Genomic DNA, 22,729 nt, shown 5'->3' on the forward strand with positions numbered 1-22,729 from the left:
TGGGGGCCGGGGCTGGGCTGGGCCCCCAATTACTATAAATACGTTGGCTGCCTGGAGGTTCGGGTTTGGTGGTTGGGGCGTGGGACCAGCGACCACCACAGCTGCAGCCTTCTTCAGGGAAGTCTCCCCTGCCTACTCACCGTCCTCATCCTCCTCCTCCTGGTCAGCAGTGTTCTGGAGATCCAAAATGCCTCGAGTGGATGCAGACCTCAAGCTGGACTTTAAAGATGTCCTCTTCAGACCCAAGAGGAGCAGCCTGAAGAGTCGCTCAGAGGTAGGTACAGTTTATTCCTTGTCCTCTGATTATGTAATCCAAGGTTTGCAGTTGCAGTTACTAACCCAGAAATCAGCCAAGAATGCCTCCCAAAAGCAGGGTAATCTGCTCACCAGTAGCCATATTCAGGAAGTACAGCTACGTCTACGTCCCTACTGTGAGTGACGCAATAGATGTATGTAGCCTTTTATATGGTGGGTGGTAGGAGAGGGGCTCTTGGGGGTTTTGTGGCCTTCCAGCTGAGATCACCATGATTTTTGGGATGGAAAGAGGGTGGCATTCATCATCCCAATAATTCATTCCCTGCTTTCCAAGGACATCTCAATGAATTTGGAGAGAGCCAGCCTAACACAAATCTCTATTTGTGCCTATCTGCAATGTCACATCATAATTGTCTTTGTCTCATTTGCCTGCGGAGGCCTACAGTAGGCGTGCACTGCATTTGTTCTTTACTGAGCACTAAAGCGAGGCTGAATGAGTGCAACACAGTGGAGTGACCTTCGTAAAGGTGAGAGAAAACAGGGCTAGCACAGTTGGAGCCTCGAGCCAGTTCAAGGAGTGACAGGTAGAGAATTACAGCCTCACTTTAAAGAGAAAAGAGAGGAGCAGAACATGATATGCAAAGCAGGAGTTTGAGAGATGTCATCTGTTTTCCCTGTTGTAAGTAGGTGAAAGGTGCCTGCATGTCTCCCTGGAACAACAGAATCCTCACTGTTTATTGTTTTAATTTCTTCTCCTCCTCAACTTAGCCCCTTTAATTTATTAGTATCACTAGTGCAGGCGCCCAGTACAAGCCTTGTATAATGATACTAGTAAGGTGGCACTAGGTGTGGGGTGGGTGGGTGCTGGCTGCTGTGAAGTGGCAAGCAACATGAGCCACAGGAGGCCTCTCAGTCAACCTGTTTAAAAATAGGACTGTGTGCATTACAGTCAACCGGAGCACATTCCATATACCACAAGGATATTTATCATCTCCAAGCTGATAATGGAAAGACATACAGACAGAGACAGATTCCTACACACACTGATAAAGAGACATGCACCAACTTATCTACATTACAATGCACCCACGACACATTTTTTAACCTTTCAGTTGAATAGCACATTGTTTTTTTTAAATATATTTTCCGTCAAATCCTCCAATCCTCTATTGTGAAATATTCTTTCAGTTGGAGTTCTGACTTGTTTGAGTTATTGTCACTTGTAGCAGTTGTGTGGATCCACCTGTTAGGCTTACCACACATCTGTAAAGGCATCAGAGAAGGGGGAGGGACTAACATCACCAGTGCACCAATAACGAGAGACCACTTGGTGGCCTGGGCAAATAACATGGATATCAAGTGTCGATGTACTACTGAGCAGGGCCGTCTGTCTTCAGACCGAGCCAAGACTCTGCCACCTCTGATCTTATCCAACACTGCAACAGTAGAATCAACAACAAAACAGATCACATTTGAATTATTTCATTAGATTAGAAGACTGCTGATGGGCGTCATTTTAGCCAGATGTTTTGAGAAAGACAAATTTACTTTTCCCATCTCTGGATTTAGATGTTTCTAAATGCAGGGACACAGATTTTATCTTGTGAAGAAAGATTCATCAGTGCCCATTTCGTGAATAAGCAGGTAGTGAAGGATGAACTACAACAAAACAAAATTCTGTTACTTTGACCAAAGTAATAATATATTAATACCGATCCAAAAATTAAATGAATTACACTGATCTACATTTGATAGATGCTACAGATATCATTTCTTTACATTTATGTTTTTTTTTGTTTTGTTTTGTTTTTTGACATCATCATACCATGAAGTCTGATCTAATTTTCATAATTGAGGCCTTCTGGATGGATGCATGCTACTTAGCCATGATTCAGTGGTGACTGGCCAGGAAATCCTGCTGAGTCAGCATGCTGTACAGAGAGGAGAGGCCTATATTGATTTGCCGCAGCATGAAATGGATATGCACGACTACAGGCTCCTCCCTCACTTGTTCTCATCCATATATCTCTCACCCCATACCTCTTTCTCCCCTGTGCCATGAGTTATGGCTGTTTTCACTGTGGTTCCGGGATTTATTTCACTGTGACGGTTACGGAACACTTTCCACACCCAAAGTATGCATAATACACTTGACGGCTCTGCTCGACAAAGGCATTCAGCGCTCTCACACTGCTGGATACAATTTCAGTATAGGATGTAGTTTCTCAGCCCTGAAATGAGTTTCAAAACTGCTGCAGTTGTTACATTCGACAAGTTTGACTCCATTATAGACAGTCTGCCTGACAACAGTTTCTCTCTCTCAGCCTTACTTTCCCTGTAGGGACAGAGGTCATGTTTTTATAAGGAATGAAATTTGGAAATGTTTTTTTGAGTTCAGTGAGACCACTTTATTACACATGTGCCCTTTCTCGTTGGATTTTAGATGGAACGCACAATCTAACATGATTTTGTAAAACTCACTCAGCTCATGAGCTGATGGTCCAGAGGTTCGACTCAGGTGAACATAATGTTGTTTCTCACTGTTGAAGTTAGCAGATCATGTAGTGAATATGGACTCATAGTGAGTGAAAAGTGAATTAGAAGCTTATCTGTGCATTGCTTTGTCAGTGCAGTTAAAACCCCGCTGTAAAAGGGGGGAGTTGGTGTGCCACAGTGAGCACTGATCTTTTCGTGCAGCCTATCACATTACTGGCCACAGCCCTATAGCTAGCTGGCTATCGCATCTAAATGATTCAGTGCAGTTGCATCACGATTAGTGCAGACTCTGCAGAACGTGAGCCACATTAGCTACTCACATTTCTGAGAATCAGAAAGGTGAGGCCATTTACTCACATTTCTAAGAATGAGAAAAGAATCAGAATTGTGAGTAAATGGCCTTTAAGACAACTTTGGAGGGTTAAAAAAAAAAACAATGAGTCAAACAAGGAATTAAAACGGTTAACTTTAGTGTCATTAGTGTTCATGATACCACACACTGTGTTTCCTTCAGTGGTTATGAAAGAGGGAAAAGTGCCTGTCTGAGCCCGTCTGTGATCAAGATAGATTCAGCTCAGCTGTGTGGAACCCAGAGTCGTCTGGATGTGCTGTCAGGGAGTGCACACAAAAACCATTCCACAGAATTTGGTCATGTACTGTATATTTTTACATGATTCAGCTCTGAAGACTACAAACAGGCACAAAGAGACTGGCAAAGAAAATGATCACAACAGCTTATTGCTGATGATGACAATAAACCTACTCTTGAAAGAAATGCCTCTCTTTTTCACTCCTTTGCTCATTTCAGACATCAGTAATCGTGTCACTTGCCAGCTTTTCCATGTGAATCATTAGTAGTGTCACAACTTTACTACCTACCTTTACAAATATTAAGTGATGCAATACACGGAGGTGGGTGGTATGTTTATCATAAACAGCCATGTTTGATATGGATGATAGTTAATATGTACATAGACTGAGTAGGAACACACATATGACATAACGAGCTAGGTGATAGACAAACTAAAGTTGTATTCTTAATGTGCATTGACTTTTTTTTTTTTTCACTAGTAGATTAATTGCATTAGTAGATTAATTGACCTGATTGACCTGATGTGTGTGGGAATTTCATTGGGTGACCATCTCACATATACTGACATTTGCTGGTTTAAAATGGCTTCTCTGTTTAGCAAAAACATGAAACTGAACATGAACATGTTTAAAAATACTCCACATTAAAGTGTTCAATAAAAAAGTACACTGACTTTTGAACTGATGTGGTGCACACATAGTGTATTCCTACACGTCTGTTGTTTTAAAATGGAGGACTGTGTCTGTGCCCTCAGGTGGACCTACAGAGGACATTCACATTCCGCAACTCCAAACAGACCTACACTGGCATCCCCATCATCGCTGCCAACATGGACACCACGGGAACCTTTGAGATGGCACAGGTCCTCAGCAAAGTGAGTTGACAGATTGGAACGGGTGAAGGATACACAGCAGCATGTGTGACTACACCCTGCCTTTTGGAGTAATGCACTGTGTTTGTTGTGGTCGTTTGTGTAATTTCCTGAGTTCATCCTCCAAGATTTGCCGGCATTTGCCACAGACTCATAAGACAAAAGCCAGACGGCTCAGTCTGTCGAGCCTTGGGACAAATGTGAATCAACAACCTTGTCCAAGAAGCACTCAGCCTTTGTGTGCATGCTGGATTTTACAGCTTGCTGTCTTTTCTTGCACACAAGGTTTACTTAGGAGATTTAAGTGTTTGTGTCCTCACATCAGTAGTTACTGGCTCACTGATTTGCTCCTGGACCTGACAATGATTTTCTAGATGTGGATGGTACACGACCAATGAATATAAATTTGAATAAAAGAGGCTGGCCAAAAGAGGACAATTGTGTGAAGTGTTTATATGGAAGCCCAGTGAAATAGGCTGAACCATCACTGTCTGTAGTGGGTAAGGCATGAAGATATTTGTATTAAACACAAATAGGCAAGGGAAGATGCATCACATCAAACATGAATAAACAAAGAGAGAACATGTTTTCTTTATTTGTGGATGGTTCCTCCAGCTTTCTACCTTTTGATGGACCAACAGTAGCTACACCGTCAGGTTTTGGTTCCAGTGACAGAAATAAACATCTGATTGCTCTTTCTTTGTGTTTGTCTCTCTCCCTAGCACACCCTCTTCACAGCCATTCATAAGCACTACTCTTTAGAAGACTGGAAAAACTTTGCTGCTAGTCATCCCGAATGTTTAGAGGTGAGAGCACCAACACCTGCCACCGTTGTCCTATATTTATACAACATGTCGTCTCAATGGATTGGAAGCAAAAATAGGAATTGCAAGGACACTCCAGTTTCTTGTCCATGAAAGGGATAACATCAGAGAGGGGATTCATACTTTGTAATATTAAAAGGCAGCATTTGTCTGAATCTGAGGACAGCGCAGGCATTACTGATAAACATTTTATTTGGCACCATAAAGAACTGAAAAGATATGAATGTAAATGAAAATATGAATGGAACATGAGCCAGTTTTCTGCTTGTTGTCAGTGAAGCATTTCTGGACTGTACATCAGTAGGACATTACAGATTCGAGAAGTTGACTGTGGGAGAGTTGTTCATGTTCATAAGCACTGATTCGAGTCTTAAATTATAAGAATAATGTGAATTCTCAGTTTTTAGGGGGATTCTCCTTTAAACATGGCCTTGTGATTTTACCTGACAGAATGTAGCCGCCAGCTCTGGCAGTGGCAAGGCGGACCTGGAGAAGCTGTGTGCCATCTTAGAAGCCATCCCTGCCCTCAAGTACATCTGCCTGGATGTGGCCAATGGATACTCTGAGTACTTTGTGGAGTTTGTCAAGACAGTCCGAGAAAAGTTCCCCAACCACACCATCATGGTAAGCGAGACAGTTTAGCGTCCCTGCTGCTCTGCTGTTTATGGATTTATGGGATGCACGACAGCACAATTTGTGTTAGGGCTAATGCTGTCTGTCTCGCAGGCTGGAAACGTGGTAACAGGGGAGATGGTGGAGGAGCTCATCCTCTCTGGCGCTGACATCATCAAAGTGGGCATTGGGCCAGGTGGGTGTAGCTGTCTGAATGTGTGAGGAGTCTGCTAACTCAACAGGAAACCACACAGGCACTCAGAGCCTCACATACAACAACAGAGGCGAATGAGGTGGTTGTCAGACAGGCAGGCTAGCACAAACTCCAGCCAGAAATGCATATAGTGAGACAAATGCAGTCAAATATGAATTATTGCTATTATTGCAAAAAGGTGATTGACCTCAGTCGCTTTAAATCTTAAAGCACTTGAGCACCTTTAGTGCCTTGTGTTGTGTGTGTATGTCCTATGTTTGACTGCACTTTGGCACTGTGAACACCTTTTGTCTCTCAGATGATGTAGAGTATGCTTTTGTAACGCATAAATTAAAAAAAAAAAAAAAAAAGTATTGGTAACCTCGGTGGTTGCCTGCAACTGTTCCAGTATCAGCAACATTTTTTCATTTTCTCAATGGCCCGGCACAGACATATTTGATATCATGGTTCCAAATGAGCCACATCTGACACTAGCCTTTTAATGACCTCCAGTATCTCACCCTTCCCAGCCAATCTCACAAGCACATAAACTCTAGATGGTTTTTACTGCTGGATTTGGTGGTGTTTTTTTTTTTTTCTTTGTGTTTGCAAAGCTTGCAAGCACAACTTGCTTCATCATGTGAAATGTGCTCTATAAATAAATTTAACCTGACTTGACAGTGCCGAATCAGAAGAAGCTTCCTGTGGCTGAGGCGCTAGTAATGAAATATAGATGGTGATAGAGATAGATGCATGACGGCGAATTTCTGAGGTGGCTGCGCTGCACACTGTGTGTTCCAGGGTCTGTGTGCACGACACGAATCAAGACAGGGGTGGGATACCCGCAGCTCAGTGCTGTTATAGAGTGTGCAGACTCAGCCCACGGACTCAAAGGACACATCATCTCTGTAAGTCCCTCATCACTCCGCTCCCTTCTGCCATGCTTAGTGTCAGTATATGAAGAGTGGAGGACTATAAATGTGCAAATTAGGAGTCATAATTACATATTACTCATTCTATAGTTAGCTCTGAGCAGTTTTACTTCAGTTACCAAGCTTTTCTGTGCATTTAAAGCTAAAAATGTCTCTACCAAACAGCTAAAAGATGCAGGTGGTGTAGACCAAAGACAGTTTTTGTTGTTGTTGCTGTTGTTGATAGTCAGTGTCTTATCTTCTGAAGCCTGTAGAGGGCAGCCTTGGTTATCTCTCAATGAACAGTAAAGAATATGCTTATCCTTTGATTCACTGTGAGCTCATTTGATTGATGATAATTCCTCCCACTGTTCAGGATGGTGGCTGCAGTTGCCCAGGTGATGTGGCCAAGGCCTTTGGTAAGCACACCACCTCCTTTCCTCATGTTTTTTTTTTTTTGTCAGTCATGAGCTTATTGATTCACTGTTATGTTGTGTTGTAGCTCTTTCACACACATTGTTAAATATATAACAGGACAGAATTTCCAGCAAAGCCAGCATCTTTGATAAATAAGATGAAAGGTTTAAACTGTAAAGCTGAGCTGTCCTCTTCCTCTGCCTCTTCAGGCGCGGGGGCCGACTTTGTGATGATGGGCGGCATGCTGGCGGGCCACGACCAGTGTTCTGGGGAGGTCATCGAGAAGAACGGCAAAAAGTTCAAACTCTTCTACGGCATGAGCTCTGACACAGCCATGAAGAAATATGTCGGAGGCGTGGCTGAGTATAGGTGAGAAGCTGTTCTCAGAGTTTGGCTTTTATGTTTTGCCACCTTCAAGATATAGCTCACCCAAATTGAAAAAAAAAAAAAAAAAATGTTTTCCCTGTCTCCCTCACCCTAATACCATGGGACTGGATGGACACACAAACTATTTCCTTCTGAGCAACACCAACAAATTGTATCTATCCAAGTCAGTTCACACTCCTTCATAAGCATTTGTACTAAAGTGTGTTCTTTGGCAGGAAATAGTCCCCTGTTGTTGTTGTTTTTGGGAAAAGCTGTTGCTGCTGAGTTTTTCACATGCAAATTTTTGATGGTTTGAGCCCCCACAAAATAATACCTGCCTAGCTCCATTGTGCTGGGGTGCTAGGAGACAGGCACACTGGAAACCTTGCCAAATCACACAAACACTCTAAAGATGGATAGACTGCATTATTTTGAGTGAACTGTCCCTTTAAATAGTTCTAAGAGGCATCTAAACTTATATGATGATGAAAGGGCTTTCTCTTTCATTGGGATTGTCTGCCCACGTTAACTGAAAAAAATCTTTCTATGTCTTCCTTCCTTCCTTCCTTCCTTCCTTCCTTCCTTCCTTCCTTCCTTCCTTCCTTCCTTCCTTCCTTCCTTCCCCCCTGCGGCGGGCAGGGCGTCAGAGGGCAGGACGGTGGAGGTTCCTTACAGGGGAGATGTTGAAAACACCATCCGTGACGTGCTGGGTGGCCTCCGCTCCACCTGCACCTATGTGGGCGCCGCCAAGCTGAAGGAACTAAGCCGAAGAACCACCTTCATCCGTGTCACACAGCAGTCCAGCCAAATGTTCACCCAGTGACCTCCCTCCAGTCACACACACACACACACACACACACACACACACACACACACACACACACACACACACACACACACATAGAAACTGTATAAATCTGTTATGCATAGTATGTGTGTTGTGAGTTCAAATGTGCAATGGTAGGAGATAGTGGTGTAACACATGGAAAGACACAAACACACACATACTGTACTGTTCCTCTGTCTGACACACTCACACTCACTCACTCAGTCACTCACACACACACACACACACACACACACACACACACACACACACACACACTTCCAAATGATCACCCAACCTGTTTCTCTCAGGACATTTGCTGTCAAAAAGCTCTTGGTGGTGTGTAATCTACACTGCAACGTCTCCCAGAGGCATCAGAGCACTCCAGTCAATTTAATTCCATAGCGAGTGCATTTACATGCTGCATATACACAAAATATTCCATTTTTAAATGGGCTCATGCAAAAATATTTGCCAGGATACTGAGGCATATGTACTGATCTGCATTATCACCCCTCCCAGTCAAAATATTCCTTTCCTAAGTGAGACACACTTTATGTAAACACACTCAGCAGGGGAAGGCTGATATTAGTGCTAAGATAATTTTGGGAAACTGTTCTGCTCTGCAGAGTAATGAATAACAGGATGTGCAAATCAATATGCAAGATCCAGGGATGTTGCCCTTGAAATGTCACTGGAGATAACTTTGTTGCAATAAACTGCATGCAGGATCCTCTGATGATTTCCCCAGTGGTGTTGATAATTCTCTGAAGCTTTCTGAATGTGTTATGTTGCTTGGGTTTGTCTACCTTTTAGCTTAAAGGAGATGAGGGAAATAGTTAAATGTTGTTGCTGCTCTCTCCCTCTGCCATGCTGCAGGCTGAATGTGTTGTCCTCTCCATTTGAAGCCAAGGATGCATTACTGAAAAGGTGTGAAAATCATATTCCTAACAACTGACAACAAAATAGTGGTTTATGAGGAAGCAAGAAGAGGTGTTTGTTTTGTTTCCCTTTGATGGTGTGTGTGTGTGTGTGTTTGCGTGCGTGGCCGCGTGCATGCATTGCGGCTGTGTCAGAAGGTTTCACTCGAGCCATAAAAATGTCAGGACATCTGGCTTAATGTATTCCAAACATTCGACATACTTGAGCTGTGCATGCAAAGCAGTCATATTTGTGTCTACTTCATTGATTCCACTGTGCCTGACATTTTAAACCAGGAATCTACTTCTGCTGAGCTGAGGAGTAACTCACTGTACTTCAAGGATCTTCAGGGAAACATGACTGTAAAACTATAGTACATACATAAACAGAACAACAATTAAACACAAATATCATATAATTGCGTGGAAAATGGTGGAACACAGCACTTTGAAAATACATAATTCTATTGTTACTGCAACAATTACTCCAAGGCAAGGTAATAAAACTAATAATCAGAGAACAGTCATTGTCTTCAATTTCTGTACTAGAAACTATATTTTACTGTCTAACAGTGCTGAATGTATTTGTGTGTTTTGCAGATATTAGAGTCTATATTAGAGTCTTTTTGCAAACCAGTGATTACAAAGACAGCTCACTTGAAGTTGGAGCCACTTCATGCTGCACAAAATGAAACACCCTGACAGACTATTTAGCTGAGAACAATCCCAAACAGGATGCTACTGTTTTCTCTCAAGTATTTTTGATGGCACTAACAACACTGACACTTCCTCCAGAGAGAGAGGAGCTCATGGGGCTGAACAAGTTGGTCTACAGGATAACACCATATTGTTGCACAGTCAGTGTTGAGTAAAAATAGCCCAAAATTCACCACCCAAAATTCATTCTGCTTTTTTTTTTTTTTTTTTTTGGCCAGCACATATTACACAAAGAAAAACACATCTATTTTCTCTTTTGCTTTATAAAGCACAGTAGACAGCTCAGTTTCATTTTATATTTTTAATTTTAGTTTATAACTGTTTATAACGCATTTATTTATTATTCTTTTCTTTTCTTTTGTAGCATGATAAACTTGCATCCAAGACACTCTGGGCATCTCAATATTAGGAATTACTTGCAGTTACTGTTTGAGCAGTGGCTCCTTTGTGCTGTGCTGCGTGGTGTGTTGGGTCATCCTGTTATAACAGTTTTGATGACACTCCATCTGGAATCATTATTTAGATTCAGCCACTGAGGAACTGTGGTGGTTTTGTGCAGAGAGGATGTTGCAGAGACACTGTGTGTTGTTCTGTGGAGGTTTACCATGAAAATACAGCCATGCAGGGTGTGTACGGAGACGCTCTCGTCCACATGGCTGGCCTCTGAAATTAATGAACAACAACGAAGGTGTTACAGCTCTTACAAATCAGCATCATGTGCAGCGCATGATGTAGCTACTGCTCCCACTAAAAAACACATACATGTGTGTGTCTGTGTGGTGAAGAAAGGGAAGTGAGAGCAACATGGTAATGGTTGGTCTCAAGTATTTTTTTTTCTAAGAAGCCTGAGCATGTGCATTAACCCTATAAAGGTAATATTTTAATACCCAGCTTATAATGAAAGTGAGGCAAAATCAGACTTTACTAAATATTATTGCAACTACAAATTTTGGGTCAGCTATTTATTGTTTTATTTGCATGTGTATTGTGTAATGACATGATAACATGCTCTCTTATTTCTAAACAAATTTGCTAACAATTAATGAAATATTGATTTTTTTTTTCTCCAGTGGGAAATCGGTTGTAATTAAAAAAAAAAAAAAAGTCTGAGTGCATAACTAAGGAGAGACCAATTGTTGTGTGTGTGTGTGTGTGTGTGTGTGTGTATGTGTGTGAATCTCTTAACATCACCGTCATCAAACAATAGTGTCCCTATAAGTGCACCTCCTTCTTATCACTGGGCTCATTCATTGCAGTTCATATATCTAAGTGTCACATTATTGGCATGAGCACATTCTGGTGTTTTTGTGTGTTTGTTTATGGCCTGTCTGCTGTCAAGAAACACATTTTGTTCTTGAAAATTAGCACAGGCCCCAAAGCTGAGCTGAGAATTTTCACAAACCAACCTGTGAAAAAAACATCCTCCATTTTCTGTCTGAAGGATTTAACTGTCAGTCCCCACATCTCCTGCGTGTTACACTGCAAAAAGGGTGAGAGAATGAGATAATCTGTCTTTATTCAAACTGTTATTTAAACCCTTATCATTATTATTATTCTTTTTATAAATTTGGGATTAATCAGCATGAACACAAAAAATGACGTTGCTGTGTTTACTGTACTGATCATGCAGGCCTGCAATTAATTTTATCACCGTCAAAACTAATCTGTAGTCTTGATCTAACAGCCCTCAACCCTAACAGCCCTCATTTTTCTGTACTTTTTATATGTTTGTTCCTTTTTCTTAAGAGCTGAAACATTTTTAGCACATGACCACACAGTCCTTTATTATGACCATGGCTTCTCGTTTTGTGCTGTTTCCGTTTAATCTGTTTGGATTTATGTAACATGCATGGCTGGAGGGAGGGCAGAGTAAAATTGCTAAAAGCAGCTGGAAAATGAAGATAATTTTAAAAACAACACTGAGGGCTCCCATGATCAAACTCCCAGATGTTTGAGCTTTTCCAGTTTTATCTGGTAATTGACCCCTTTACGCTTTGAAGTGATGAGGATGCCGTGCAGCCTGCTGTACACCAGAGGGAGCTCTTGTTTGCTCATTTCCAGCACTTGGCCTGACCAGTGGAGAGAATCACAGCTTGTGAGTGCTGCTGGAGAGATGAGTGTGTGAGAGATGAGTGTGTGTGAACAGTGCTTGTGCTGTGTGTGGGCATCTGAGTTTGTGGGTGACACTGAAAATAACAACACACGTTGCCCATTTCTTGCAGATATGTCAAGGTTTCATTTTCTTTTTCAAAGAGGTGCGTTTGTACAGATGTCAAATACATACACCGACAGGGTTTCTCCATTGCTATAGAGGAAGGGGGTGGTGAGACACAGGGACTTGGTGAGTACAATATAGTACAAACAAGTTGGCTGGGAACTGCTCCAGCCCCCTGCAGGTACGTCTGTCCTTGCTGGTCTGTCCTAACGTCCCGTCTCTGCCGCCGGTTCAGGGGCCAACGGTCTCAAGTTCAGTACTTGGTGTCACGGCTTCGCAGAGACATTTGGACAGACAGATTGCTGTCAGGCTGAATGTTCAGAACAGGGGGAGGAATCAATTGACAGATAAGCTCCACCCCCTCCGTGGCAGTGGGCGGGGCCAGAGAGGTTGCAAACCATACCTGCCACCTGCTGACCAAGTGTTTGTTGCCTTGTACAGAATGGCAGACAAAAAGTGTTCAGTACACTGAAGAATAATCCTAGCCATCTCCAGCATAACACATACAATATCATAATAATAATAATTCATAGTTCATTATCAATAACGATGATTGTTAATCATATCAAATTATATGTGATAAATTTACATATCTTTTAACCCATATCAAACAGCCCACCAATGTAAATTGATTGGGGTGAAACTAAACTGTTAAGTGGGCCTCTATAAGTTTTTTTTTTTTTTCTTTCTGCCTGAGTTGGTTATCCAGCGCTATGGACATTGACAAGACGTCAAACAACAGTCAAGTTTGAACAAAAAAAAAAAAAAAAAGGAATCCTGATCGAATTCTGTTCACTTTCAAAACACAACAAAGTGCCAAAAAACACATCCTTTTTGCAAAATGAAAATACAAACATCAAGAAACAAAGAGCACACATGCCTTTTTTCTGATCGAAAAGTCAAAGCTCGCACACCAACATTCATTTTATTTGTCATTTTGTGCAAGAAGCCAATTAAAAAAAAAAAGACAACATCAGCAGTGTTCCTCCAATGAGAAAGCTTGTCACAAAAACTCAACAATGACACATTCTCTACATAGTTTTAAGTCCCCTGACATTATATTGAGTGCTACAAGGAGACCAAAAACACAGAAAAAGCTCCTGCACCAAAGATAACACAAACAAAGCAAAGGTTTGTATGCAGCCTTTTCTCACGACACGGCCAAACCAAGCTGTGCTGACCTACTTACGAATGTATCTGCCAAATTTCTTGGAACTGAAAAGGACAAATGTCAAGAGAGAGAGAAAAAAAATAAAAAAAACAATGGCATGGCACAGCTTGGTTGGGTCAGTGTAGGGATGAAAAAGCTCTACACAAACCAGAACACAACAAAAGAAGGGATGTGTTCCATAAGAAAAGGTTTTCCCAGTAGAAAAGAACCAAGGAACCACCTAACACCTCGGCCCGTTGGACCCAAGAACGCGCCGGGCGCCAAGCGAGATGGAGCACAGACAGATAAATGCAAGGTTACGGCAAGGCGATGTGCAAAAACTTAAACCGAGCCATCTCTCTTTTTCATCCATATTCACCCCCCTCTTCTTCCTCTCCATCATTCTCTCTGTCTGTATTGAATGAATGTTACCCCTAGGGAAGGTACCGGTCTGAGACAGAGGGGTTAGACCAAGCCCATCCTAGGATTAGAAAGTGCTGAAACATTATCAAGTCTTTTACGTCTACTTACATGTGCATCTCTGTTGGTTGTTTTTTTTTTTTTCTTTGTTTTTTTTTTTTCTTACAAAAAGTGGTCCCCACTAAGAATGAGGTTTCTTTTCTTTTTTTCTGTGGGTCTCACCGAGAACCATTGAGGGTCAGGGTTAATGATCTCACAGACAATATAGGAGAAAATACTTGATTACACACATGCGTCTCACACACACACACACACACACACACACACACACACACACACACACACACACACACACACATACATACATACATACCCGCACGCAGTCAGACACATTTGAACAGGTGCATTTAAGCAAAACATACATACAAAGACTCGGTGTCATGGCACACATGACACATGGTGCACACACGCGCAGACACACATATGCACGCACACCAGCAGGACATAACACACACACACACACACACACACACACACACACACGCACGCTCACAAATTCAGGAAGGCCGCCGAGACAAAAGTGGAGGAGAGGCATGGGAAATCTCTCCGTTGGTTTTGCTTCTGTTCACAAACATCCTAACTCGGTCTGACAGATGTGACACATATCAGCACACAGTCATATACAAAGACATGAGCCATTAACAAGGATGAGACACCGAAGTAGGACTATGCTACATACACTTGGCACAGTAAAGGGGAAATAATAAAATAAAAGTATTGCACATTGTGGTACATTTCAAGGGGATAAAAGGTTCGACTTGGGATGATCTTGGAAAAGTCAAAGCAAAATTAAAAGAACGTCAAACCCTCAAACAAAACCTGTTGGAACCTCATTATGATGTGCCGTTCTCGCTCCTGCATTCAGAACGCACACAGCTGATCAAAACAATGTGAATTTATTGAGCGTGTCAGATTGCTTTATTTCATAGTTTTCTATTATTAAACCGAGTATTAACACTATGATCTGCATACTAAGGACATGTAGGTGGTGAAAAGGGGACCGCATATTAAATGATGATATTAAGTGGGGAACAGGCAGTCCGGGCCTGCCGTGGCACATCCAGGCCAGGCCGTATCGAAAAGGTAGCTATCGGTTGCTGAGGATTAACTGATTGCTTTGCCCCAGGAGGAGGTGCTTGTGAGGCTGGCTGGCTATGATTGGGTACCTGAAACAAAGTTAACGAGGTCACTACGGGAGTCGTGGCAACAAGGCAGACCTGGGCGGAGTCTGGATATCTGTTGTTATTTCAGGTGCATCTGATGTGTAGTATGTCATCTTCAAACATAACAGTGATACATTCCTAATGAATATTATAAATCTGCATTAAAGGAATGCAAAACCAAGTGCACCCATGGCAACAGAGTGTGAGACTCTGACCGGCTGGGACAGAGGAGGTTTCGGGGGTCATGGTCTGTTACTGCATATATGAGACACTTCCCTGAAAAAACTGGCAACCGGTGTTGCAACTGCAATCCCAAAGATTTAGATTCATGATAATGGGCTTACGGGGGAATAGCGTATTTGAACTGCGTTGCATTCAGGTAACCTTTATTAGCTCGTAAAACGAATGGCTCCAGATCTGTGATAAAACGTTATCCTCTGTACGGGCGGGACAGAGATGTTTTGTGGCAAATTCTGTGTGTTCATACACCTCTTCTTTTTGGTTGCAATGCTAGAGGATTATTACACGTTTATTGCAGAGAACTTGAGTGGAATGATTCTGTGTGTGTGTGTGTGTGTGTGTGTGTGTGTGTGTGTGTGTGTGTACCCCTCGTACATGAGGAGAATGTCTGCATGTTGTGATACTATTGCTTTCTTAAGTAACCAAAGCAACAACATAATTGCTTGGCTTTGGCTCTCTGTGTGTGTGTGTGTTGTTGTTTTTTTTTTTGTTTCTTTGTTGTTTGTTTATTTGTTTTGTTTTTCCCTGACCTAGAGTAAAAGTGGTGATGCAGTGGAGTGGCTGACAAGTTTGTCTCGATGTTATTGTGGATCTGCTTTCTTTTGTGCTGAGAGAGGGGTAGGACAACAAATCGTGGACACACACACACACACACACACACAACTGCAATACAAATAGACATGCACACACGTGTAACACACATACAGACCAACATACATGCACGCACACACAGTATTACCACTTCTACCGCTAATGATCACGACGCATCAATAGGAAAAGGAAGAAATGAAAATGCACTGCCGCGATGTTGATCTGAGAAACCCTGTTTTGTTATAAAAAATAAAGCATTTTCAAATCTCACATGGGGTGTAATCATTCACCCACCACCACCATACATCTGCCCACTTATCCAACCATCTACCCATCCATTCTTCATCCACCTGAGCACATATCCATCCTGCCATCGCTGTGGTAAACTCCCACCACCTGCAACAGTGTTGCCGCGCACAAAAGATTTAGGATCAGGCTTTAGGTTAAACCTCACTGCTGAATATTGTTACTGGGATGAAAACACAACTGATCCAGTATCATTTCTTGGAGACAATAACAGCCCACAACACTGCCATCTTAAAAACACCTGCGCCTTCTGAGCACACCAGCATACCATGGCTGATTAGAAAGCTCATCAGATATGCATGCTGGAAGCCACACACCCCCTCCCTCGCCTCTTTGACACCATCGCTGTGTCAGCAAACTGCTAATGGTAATCTAACTACTATCCCTTCTGACAAGACTCTGCTGTGGCATGCAGCATGTGAGAGGCATCAATATGCTGCATGACAGATTCAATATGCCACATTCGGAGCCTAACAACATGCATGTACCATCACATTATTGTTTGTTTGTTTTTATTTGCAATCCCTTGGTTTTCGTATCACTCATGCGACTTAGCATTATGGGTGGTATTTTTACTATCTTTACTACCAGTTTTTACACAGGTCCACTCCAATTTTCCTGCAGTTAAACATGGAAAACTGTACGATATCTGTTTCTTAACACAACATCATGTTGGAAAAAAAATATTGCCAATGAGAGCTTTTCGTATTGAGTATAATAAAATGAATTGACGGATGATGGATCAGCAGGTAGTACACATTTTTCCGGCATGTCAGTTCACACCTAAAAAAAAAAAAAAAAAAAAAAAAGATGAAAGAGGTGGGATGTTGGCCTGCCATATATGTGAAAGCCTGTGAGGATGTCCAATTGGGGGACCATTGGCTCAACAAATATGTGGGCCAAGCAGGTGAGCACACCTGTTGCTGTAACTGCTACGTTTGAGTAAAATGGGGTTTGGGCTGGCTGAAAGCAGAGACCATGTTCAGGACTGAACCCTGGCCTCTACACCCTGGACACTTGCTTCGGAGTATGCACAGACATGTTCAGATGAGCTGGTGTGGAAAACTAGGCGAAAAAGAAAAGATCTGAGTGGATAGGATTCCTATTTAAGGGTACGACAGATAATGTCATGTTATGAATTTCTCATTTCTCTTTGTGGGAAACAATTCTGCATTTCTCCTTCAGCTACCTTGGTTGATCTTTGTTTTCATTCTTTGATTAAATTCAACAGACAAGCACAGGCTGAAATTCTAGTTTGCAGCTAGTGGTACTCACTCATTTCAATGAAAAATGCTAACTATGTTTGTGTTTGTAAACCTTTGAATGTAATTTGAACTTGACTTAAACTCAAGTGTCATTTCAGAAAGTTTTTCTCTACGATGTGACAAGTGCCTGGTGAACAGCAAATATAAACTACAGGTTTTCCTAAAGGAAAACATTCCTCAAACTTGTTTCTGTTAAATCCCTGGTTTCCTCCAGTGTGTTATGTGTATGGTCTAGGGCTTGTTACAGGACAGGGCCATTAAAATCATGTCTCCACCCAACTCCCTCCTCCTGATGTGCAAATTGCAAGATTCTCTTAAGTAGAAACTCCAAGTAGAAACACTGGACATTTAACATTGTCTATATATCATGAGTATATCATTTTCCTGTACAAATTTTACATACATTCATACACAAATGCACACACACCCACAAACACATAACAGAGCACTTTAAAAAGTATTGTTAGCAATGTGGATTATTCCAATGCCGACCCACTAGTTCCTTGCAATGGGGACAATATGCACCAAAATGTAAGCATTTGCATATATACATGTATATATATCAATGCTTATCAGTAAATACAGTACATATCAAAAGTGTCTGAGTTTCATGATTGGCCTGTCTCTACGTATGAGTGGGTGTGCACTGTTTTGTGTTTGTGTAGCCGTGTGTGTGTGTGTGTTTGTGTGTGTATGGAAATACACAGACCGGCACTCATGCACACTCAAACATTCACACATACATTACAAATATGTCACCCTTCAAAATTCTGTGGCCTGAGCTTCTAATCACTGCTCTCAGTCTAGTAAAGAACATCATTGGGATATTTCAACGCCATTTCCTTCCTCCTCCATATGCCAGTTGCCAAACTTTCAAAACTCTGCACATTCCAATACTTTCCCTAACTTTTGTATCCATTCTGTCACTTATACGATTGCAAATGACAGCAGCGGCCACAGTCGTTTACTGCACAACCACAAGTTCTGAAAACCGTCATATTTCCAGTTCCTTTTGTCCTCTCAAAAGTCCTCTGTCCCTCTAGTAACTGGAACTTTCTCTGATACCTGTCACATTTGTCCCTTTCCTAGTGAACCCATGGTACAACCACTCCGTTACCTAATGACCCTTCACCTTTCCAAAGTGCTGTTGCTACTTTCTATCCTCGTCTACAAAAGACAAAAAAGAAATAAAAAAAAAAAGTAAAACATACAGTACTGCGTAATTGTAGAGACACAAAAAATTTGATAAATAACCATGGTGTTGGCTGTATGGTGAGTGTTACAGGTATGTCAAATGCTTTCAAACATCCTGACCCTCTCAGAACTGACATGCAAATTCTCTCGATTCCTCTCTTGGTAAAAAATATAAAGTAATTCAATGTTGCATCAAAATGATGAAGATTGTATGCAGTTTTCCCCTAACATTTTCTCAATGTTAAGTTGCCAACCCAGAATGTTTGTATGTGTATGTGTTAGGTTAGGGTATATCACATTTACATTAACCTACCTGGGTTCAATCTTGAACTAAATGACCCCTGATTAAGGATTTAGACATTTAAAACAAGCATCTACCCATCTTGTGAAATAGGAGAGAGGGAAAATTAACGAGACCAAAAAAACAAAACAAAACAAAACAAAAAAAACAATCAAATAAAAATGCTCAAGATGAAAATAAAGACTCCATTGTTGTCAAACTTAACAGAGGAATTGTTGTTCCCTCTCTACGGGGTCCTTGCTAGATTGGATCTGCCAGGAGGGTCTTCCTCTTGCGAGTGCGGTTAGGGTTAGGGTTAGGTTAAGGTTTAGGTTACGTGCACAAATCTCACAAGAGTTTTGCAAAAAAAAAATCCCTCTGGCAGGTCCAATCTAGCACTAACCCTCTCTACAGTGTGGCACACTGGCGCTGCCTGATGACATCATAGGTCAGGTCTGGCACAGCTTGATGACATAGTGAATCACACATAGTACATTTATGCTATAGACACGGAGAAGAACATTTTCTAAGTTACATCTCCCACTGAAGCACTCCACTCTTTCAGCAAATATAACAATTTCAACGTTTACCCGCAAATCTTTTCTATCTCAGGATCAGCTGACATCATATCATCTCTGAGGCCCACGGCAACACTGTTGGGCTCTAGGTAGTGGGAGAGTGACTCCGTCCAGGCATTTTCCTGAGCAGTTTCATCAGCAGTGCACAGGGAGTGAAATGGCTGTCAAAAAGCTTACTGTGGGCAATTTCAATTTGAAATTTACATAATATATAACTGCACCCAACCAAGCAGAGCCATCAAGCATTGCTTCTATGTGCCACACGACCACCAATAAACATTTAGCACACTTCACAAATCCCTTACCAAAGGTCATCTCATGAAAACCACCACAAGGGCACCGATTGCTTGTGTAATATCAAATCCGTCTAACAAAATGTGTTATAAACTACTTGGACATAATGCAAAGTGATAACATGTAGGGTAAATTTGCCTCTACAGTACAGAATTCAAGATAGAAAATAAAAACAGAAAATAAAATTTCAAAACCAATAGAAATAAAACATTAATGGGCATTCATGTATTTTTGTAGAATCCGTTTTTGTTTTACCAAATCCCAAGGGTTACTGAGCGGTACTGCTAGCCTTCACTTGCCAATATTCGATCTGCCCTCAATGCTGACTTTCACCTCGTGTGGAATAAAGGAAGGCTTAGGGAGGGCCAAGGGCGGTTCTTCCTCTGATTTTTCCAATTTCCGACCCTCAGGGGCTGACCATCTCCGCTTCCGGCCCGGTGCTGGCTTACTGGAGCCAGCTTCTGCGCTGGTGGCACCCTGACCTTTAGAAACTGAACCTCTTTCCCCAAACCTGAGTTCCCCATTTTCCACATTTGCCCCCCCTCCACGCCCACTCTCCCCATTCCCCCGCTGGCTGACACCATTCTCTCGTTCTCCGTGCCTGGAGTTTCCTCCACTGCAACTTCGGGGAGCGTCTGAGACAGCTCTGGGGGGCTTAAGGTGCCCATGGCTGGAGGCTGGGACAGCGGTGGGGGTGGCCAGCTCCAGGGATTGGGTCTTCTTCAGAGATCCATTCCTCAGGTTCTTGAGGGTTAAGGAGATACAAACATCGCCCACAGAAAGCTTGGTGCAAGGCAGCTCTAGCAGCTGAGTTGTCCGGTCTGGGCAGCATGAAGACCAGCCTTGGCCAAAGACGAAGAAGGGGTACTCCACCAAGACTTCAACACTCACCTGGAGGAGGGGAAATTGAGGGAGGGAACATCAAAGTAAACATTAAAATGCCAAACATGAATTAAAGCAGGATTACAGGATTAAAGTAGCATATAAAAGCTTAAAATGTGTTTAACTCATATACGATACTTTGAGAACAAGGTCACCTCTGGGCTTTAGCCTAGGCCTAGAATAAATGTAAATGTGAGGGTGTTCCTAGGAATCTAGATATATCAGATTATTTTTTACTACTGACTTAGGCCCATCGCTCCTTAGGGAGCATTATGTCCATTAATTCCCCATAATGCAGTAATGTTAAAATCAATCATAAAGCTGACATTTGACCAGTCAGGATATTACGAGCATCAAAAGTATTTCATTTTTGTTAGTAACCAAATTCTACACAATGAGTCATGCCACAGCTCCAGCCGTGAATATACTCAGCAAGGTAAGGTAATATCAAAACATAAAATTATCTCAGTATCATTTAAAATTAAATTAATCTAAGGCTTTTCATGTTTGTATTTTCTAGACTGTTAAAGTGTCTAAACCACCATAATGCACTGCTCAAGGTAAATCCAAAGCAACCTTTCAATTCTTAGTCACAGGCTTGATGTAAACGCACAAAAGGACTGAGGGACAGACTGACTGAAGTTTTTGCGAGAGGTGATGGAGTTTGAATTTAGTTGAAGGAAAGAATTTTTGAAAAATCCAGTCCTTTAATATCAGCTGGTGGTTGGTTTAACAGAGAGCTGTGACTAGATACTGTCGGTATGTCAGTGGAAAGAAGCGCCATGTTGACTAATGGAGAATAGTGCAAACCCAAGAATTAAGCCTTGAAGCTCACCACACATTATCAATAAAACAACAGAACAAAATCACCCAAAGACAATGAAAGTTCTCTGTTCGGAAGGTTAAGATGAAAGCCAATATGTGGTAATCCTAGCGCTGCCGACCCCAACTCTTCAATCTATCAGATAGAATGGATCAATATTGTTGAAGGCTGTACTCAGGTTAAGCAGCACAAACATGAAACACACAGGGTAATCTAGACTATTATTTGTATATATTTGCAACTGGAGAGATGCAAGAAAGGCAGAGCTTTTCGAAAGTGAACAGGAGAGCAAAAGAGGGGTAAAAAAGAAAGAGAAATACTGTAGAGAGAGAAAAGAAGACGGTGAAGTGAGAGGAGAAAAAAGGGTAAAAGAGAGAGGGAGAGAATAAGAATGAGAAGGTGGGGGGAGATGAAGGGACAAGGATGGAGATGAAAAGAACTAGGAAGGGTATTAATGGGAGGTGGTTTGAGCGAGAGGAGTGAGGGACTGAGAGCGAGAGAGAGCAGTGTCAAGAACAATACGACTGTAAGACACCCTGTCAAAGCAAACGCCACAGAATATTTCCCTCCCTGCATTATATAATTTTCAACCTCTCAGAGTGTGAGTCCTCTGAGTGTAGACTCAAAGCTACTACCACCTCTAAGAGAGGAGCGAGAAGAACCACTGGGGGAGTACAAGAGAGAAAGATAAGTCAGAGAGTCTTTGAAAGATGGTCAGCTTTTGTGGGGTACGGTATCAAAGACGACTGGGCGTGGGAGACAGGGTTTGAGATCTGCTGTGTGGGCGGCCGAGTCACAGCATGGACAGATGAAATAAATTATCCGGCTTTAACATAGACCCTCAAAGAGAGTGAGAGCTTCTGTGTGTGTGTGTGTGTGTGTGTGCGTCCGTGTGCGTGTGCGTGCACGCATGTCTTTGAAGGAGAGAAAACCATGGACAGAAAATAGAAAGACACATTAATTGTGGCAACAGAGTCAGCTGAGATGAAAGGATGACACTGAGAGGTAGGAAAGAGAAAAGAGCAGGACCTCTCTATCCAATCAGAGCACAAAACAACATGTGGAAATATGACACCAGCTAACCAGTAATCTTAGTTTAGACTCCTGTTCTTTAAGGATATGTAATGTCAAGCTCTAGAGATGCAGCAATAATGATAGCCAGAAAAATGCCAAAGAAAAATGTTTGCATCCTCAGCACTGAGAGCATTAACTGGCATCTCAGAATTAATGCCAAAAAGAAATAGAAAATTTTGGATTCTGACAAACAT

At 41.9% G+C, this 22,729-nt stretch overlaps 2 protein-coding genes across 4 annotated transcripts in view; one reads left to right on the forward strand and one right to left on the reverse strand.

Moving 5' to 3' along the window:
* Positions 1–9,113, forward strand: part of gmpr (guanosine monophosphate reductase) — a 9,222-nt gene extending 109 nt beyond the window's left edge. The window contains exons 1-10 of one of the 2 annotated variants that reach the window (XM_030063981.1): positions 1–274; positions 4,098–4,217; positions 4,937–5,020; positions 5,489–5,662; positions 5,765–5,846; positions 6,645–6,751; positions 7,131–7,173; positions 7,381–7,540; positions 8,177–8,372; positions 8,415–9,113. The exon at positions 1–274 is cut by the window's left edge and continues 109 nt beyond it. In XM_030063981.1, coding sequence (XP_029919841.1) covers positions 188–274; positions 4,098–4,217; positions 4,937–5,020; positions 5,489–5,662; positions 5,765–5,846; positions 6,645–6,751; positions 7,131–7,173; positions 7,381–7,540; positions 8,177–8,360 — 1,041 coding nt within the window. In that variant the 5' untranslated portion in view covers positions 1–187 and the 3' untranslated portion in view covers positions 8,361–8,372; positions 8,415–9,113. Of the gene's footprint in view, positions 275–4,097; positions 4,218–4,936; positions 5,021–5,488; positions 5,663–5,764; positions 5,847–6,644; positions 6,752–7,130; positions 7,174–7,380; positions 7,541–8,176 lie in introns of both variants that reach the window. The other variant, XM_030063980.1, reaches the window with a different exon arrangement.
* A 3,719-nt stretch (positions 9,114–12,832) lies between these two features.
* Positions 12,833–22,729, reverse strand: part of atxn1a (ataxin 1a) — a 112,585-nt gene continuing 102,688 nt past the window's right edge. For both annotated transcript variants that reach the window (XM_030063976.1, XM_030063977.1), the window contains one exon: positions 12,833–20,647. In XM_030063976.1, coding sequence (XP_029919836.1) covers positions 20,048–20,647 — 600 coding nt within the window. In that variant the 3' untranslated portion in view covers positions 12,833–20,047. The remainder of the gene's footprint in view (positions 20,648–22,729) is intronic.

The sequence above is a fragment of the Myripristis murdjan genome, chromosome 11, assembly GCF_902150065.1.
Source record: "Myripristis murdjan chromosome 11, fMyrMur1.1, whole genome shotgun sequence".
Taxonomy (NCBI): Eukaryota; Metazoa; Chordata; class Actinopteri; order Holocentriformes; family Holocentridae; genus Myripristis; species Myripristis murdjan.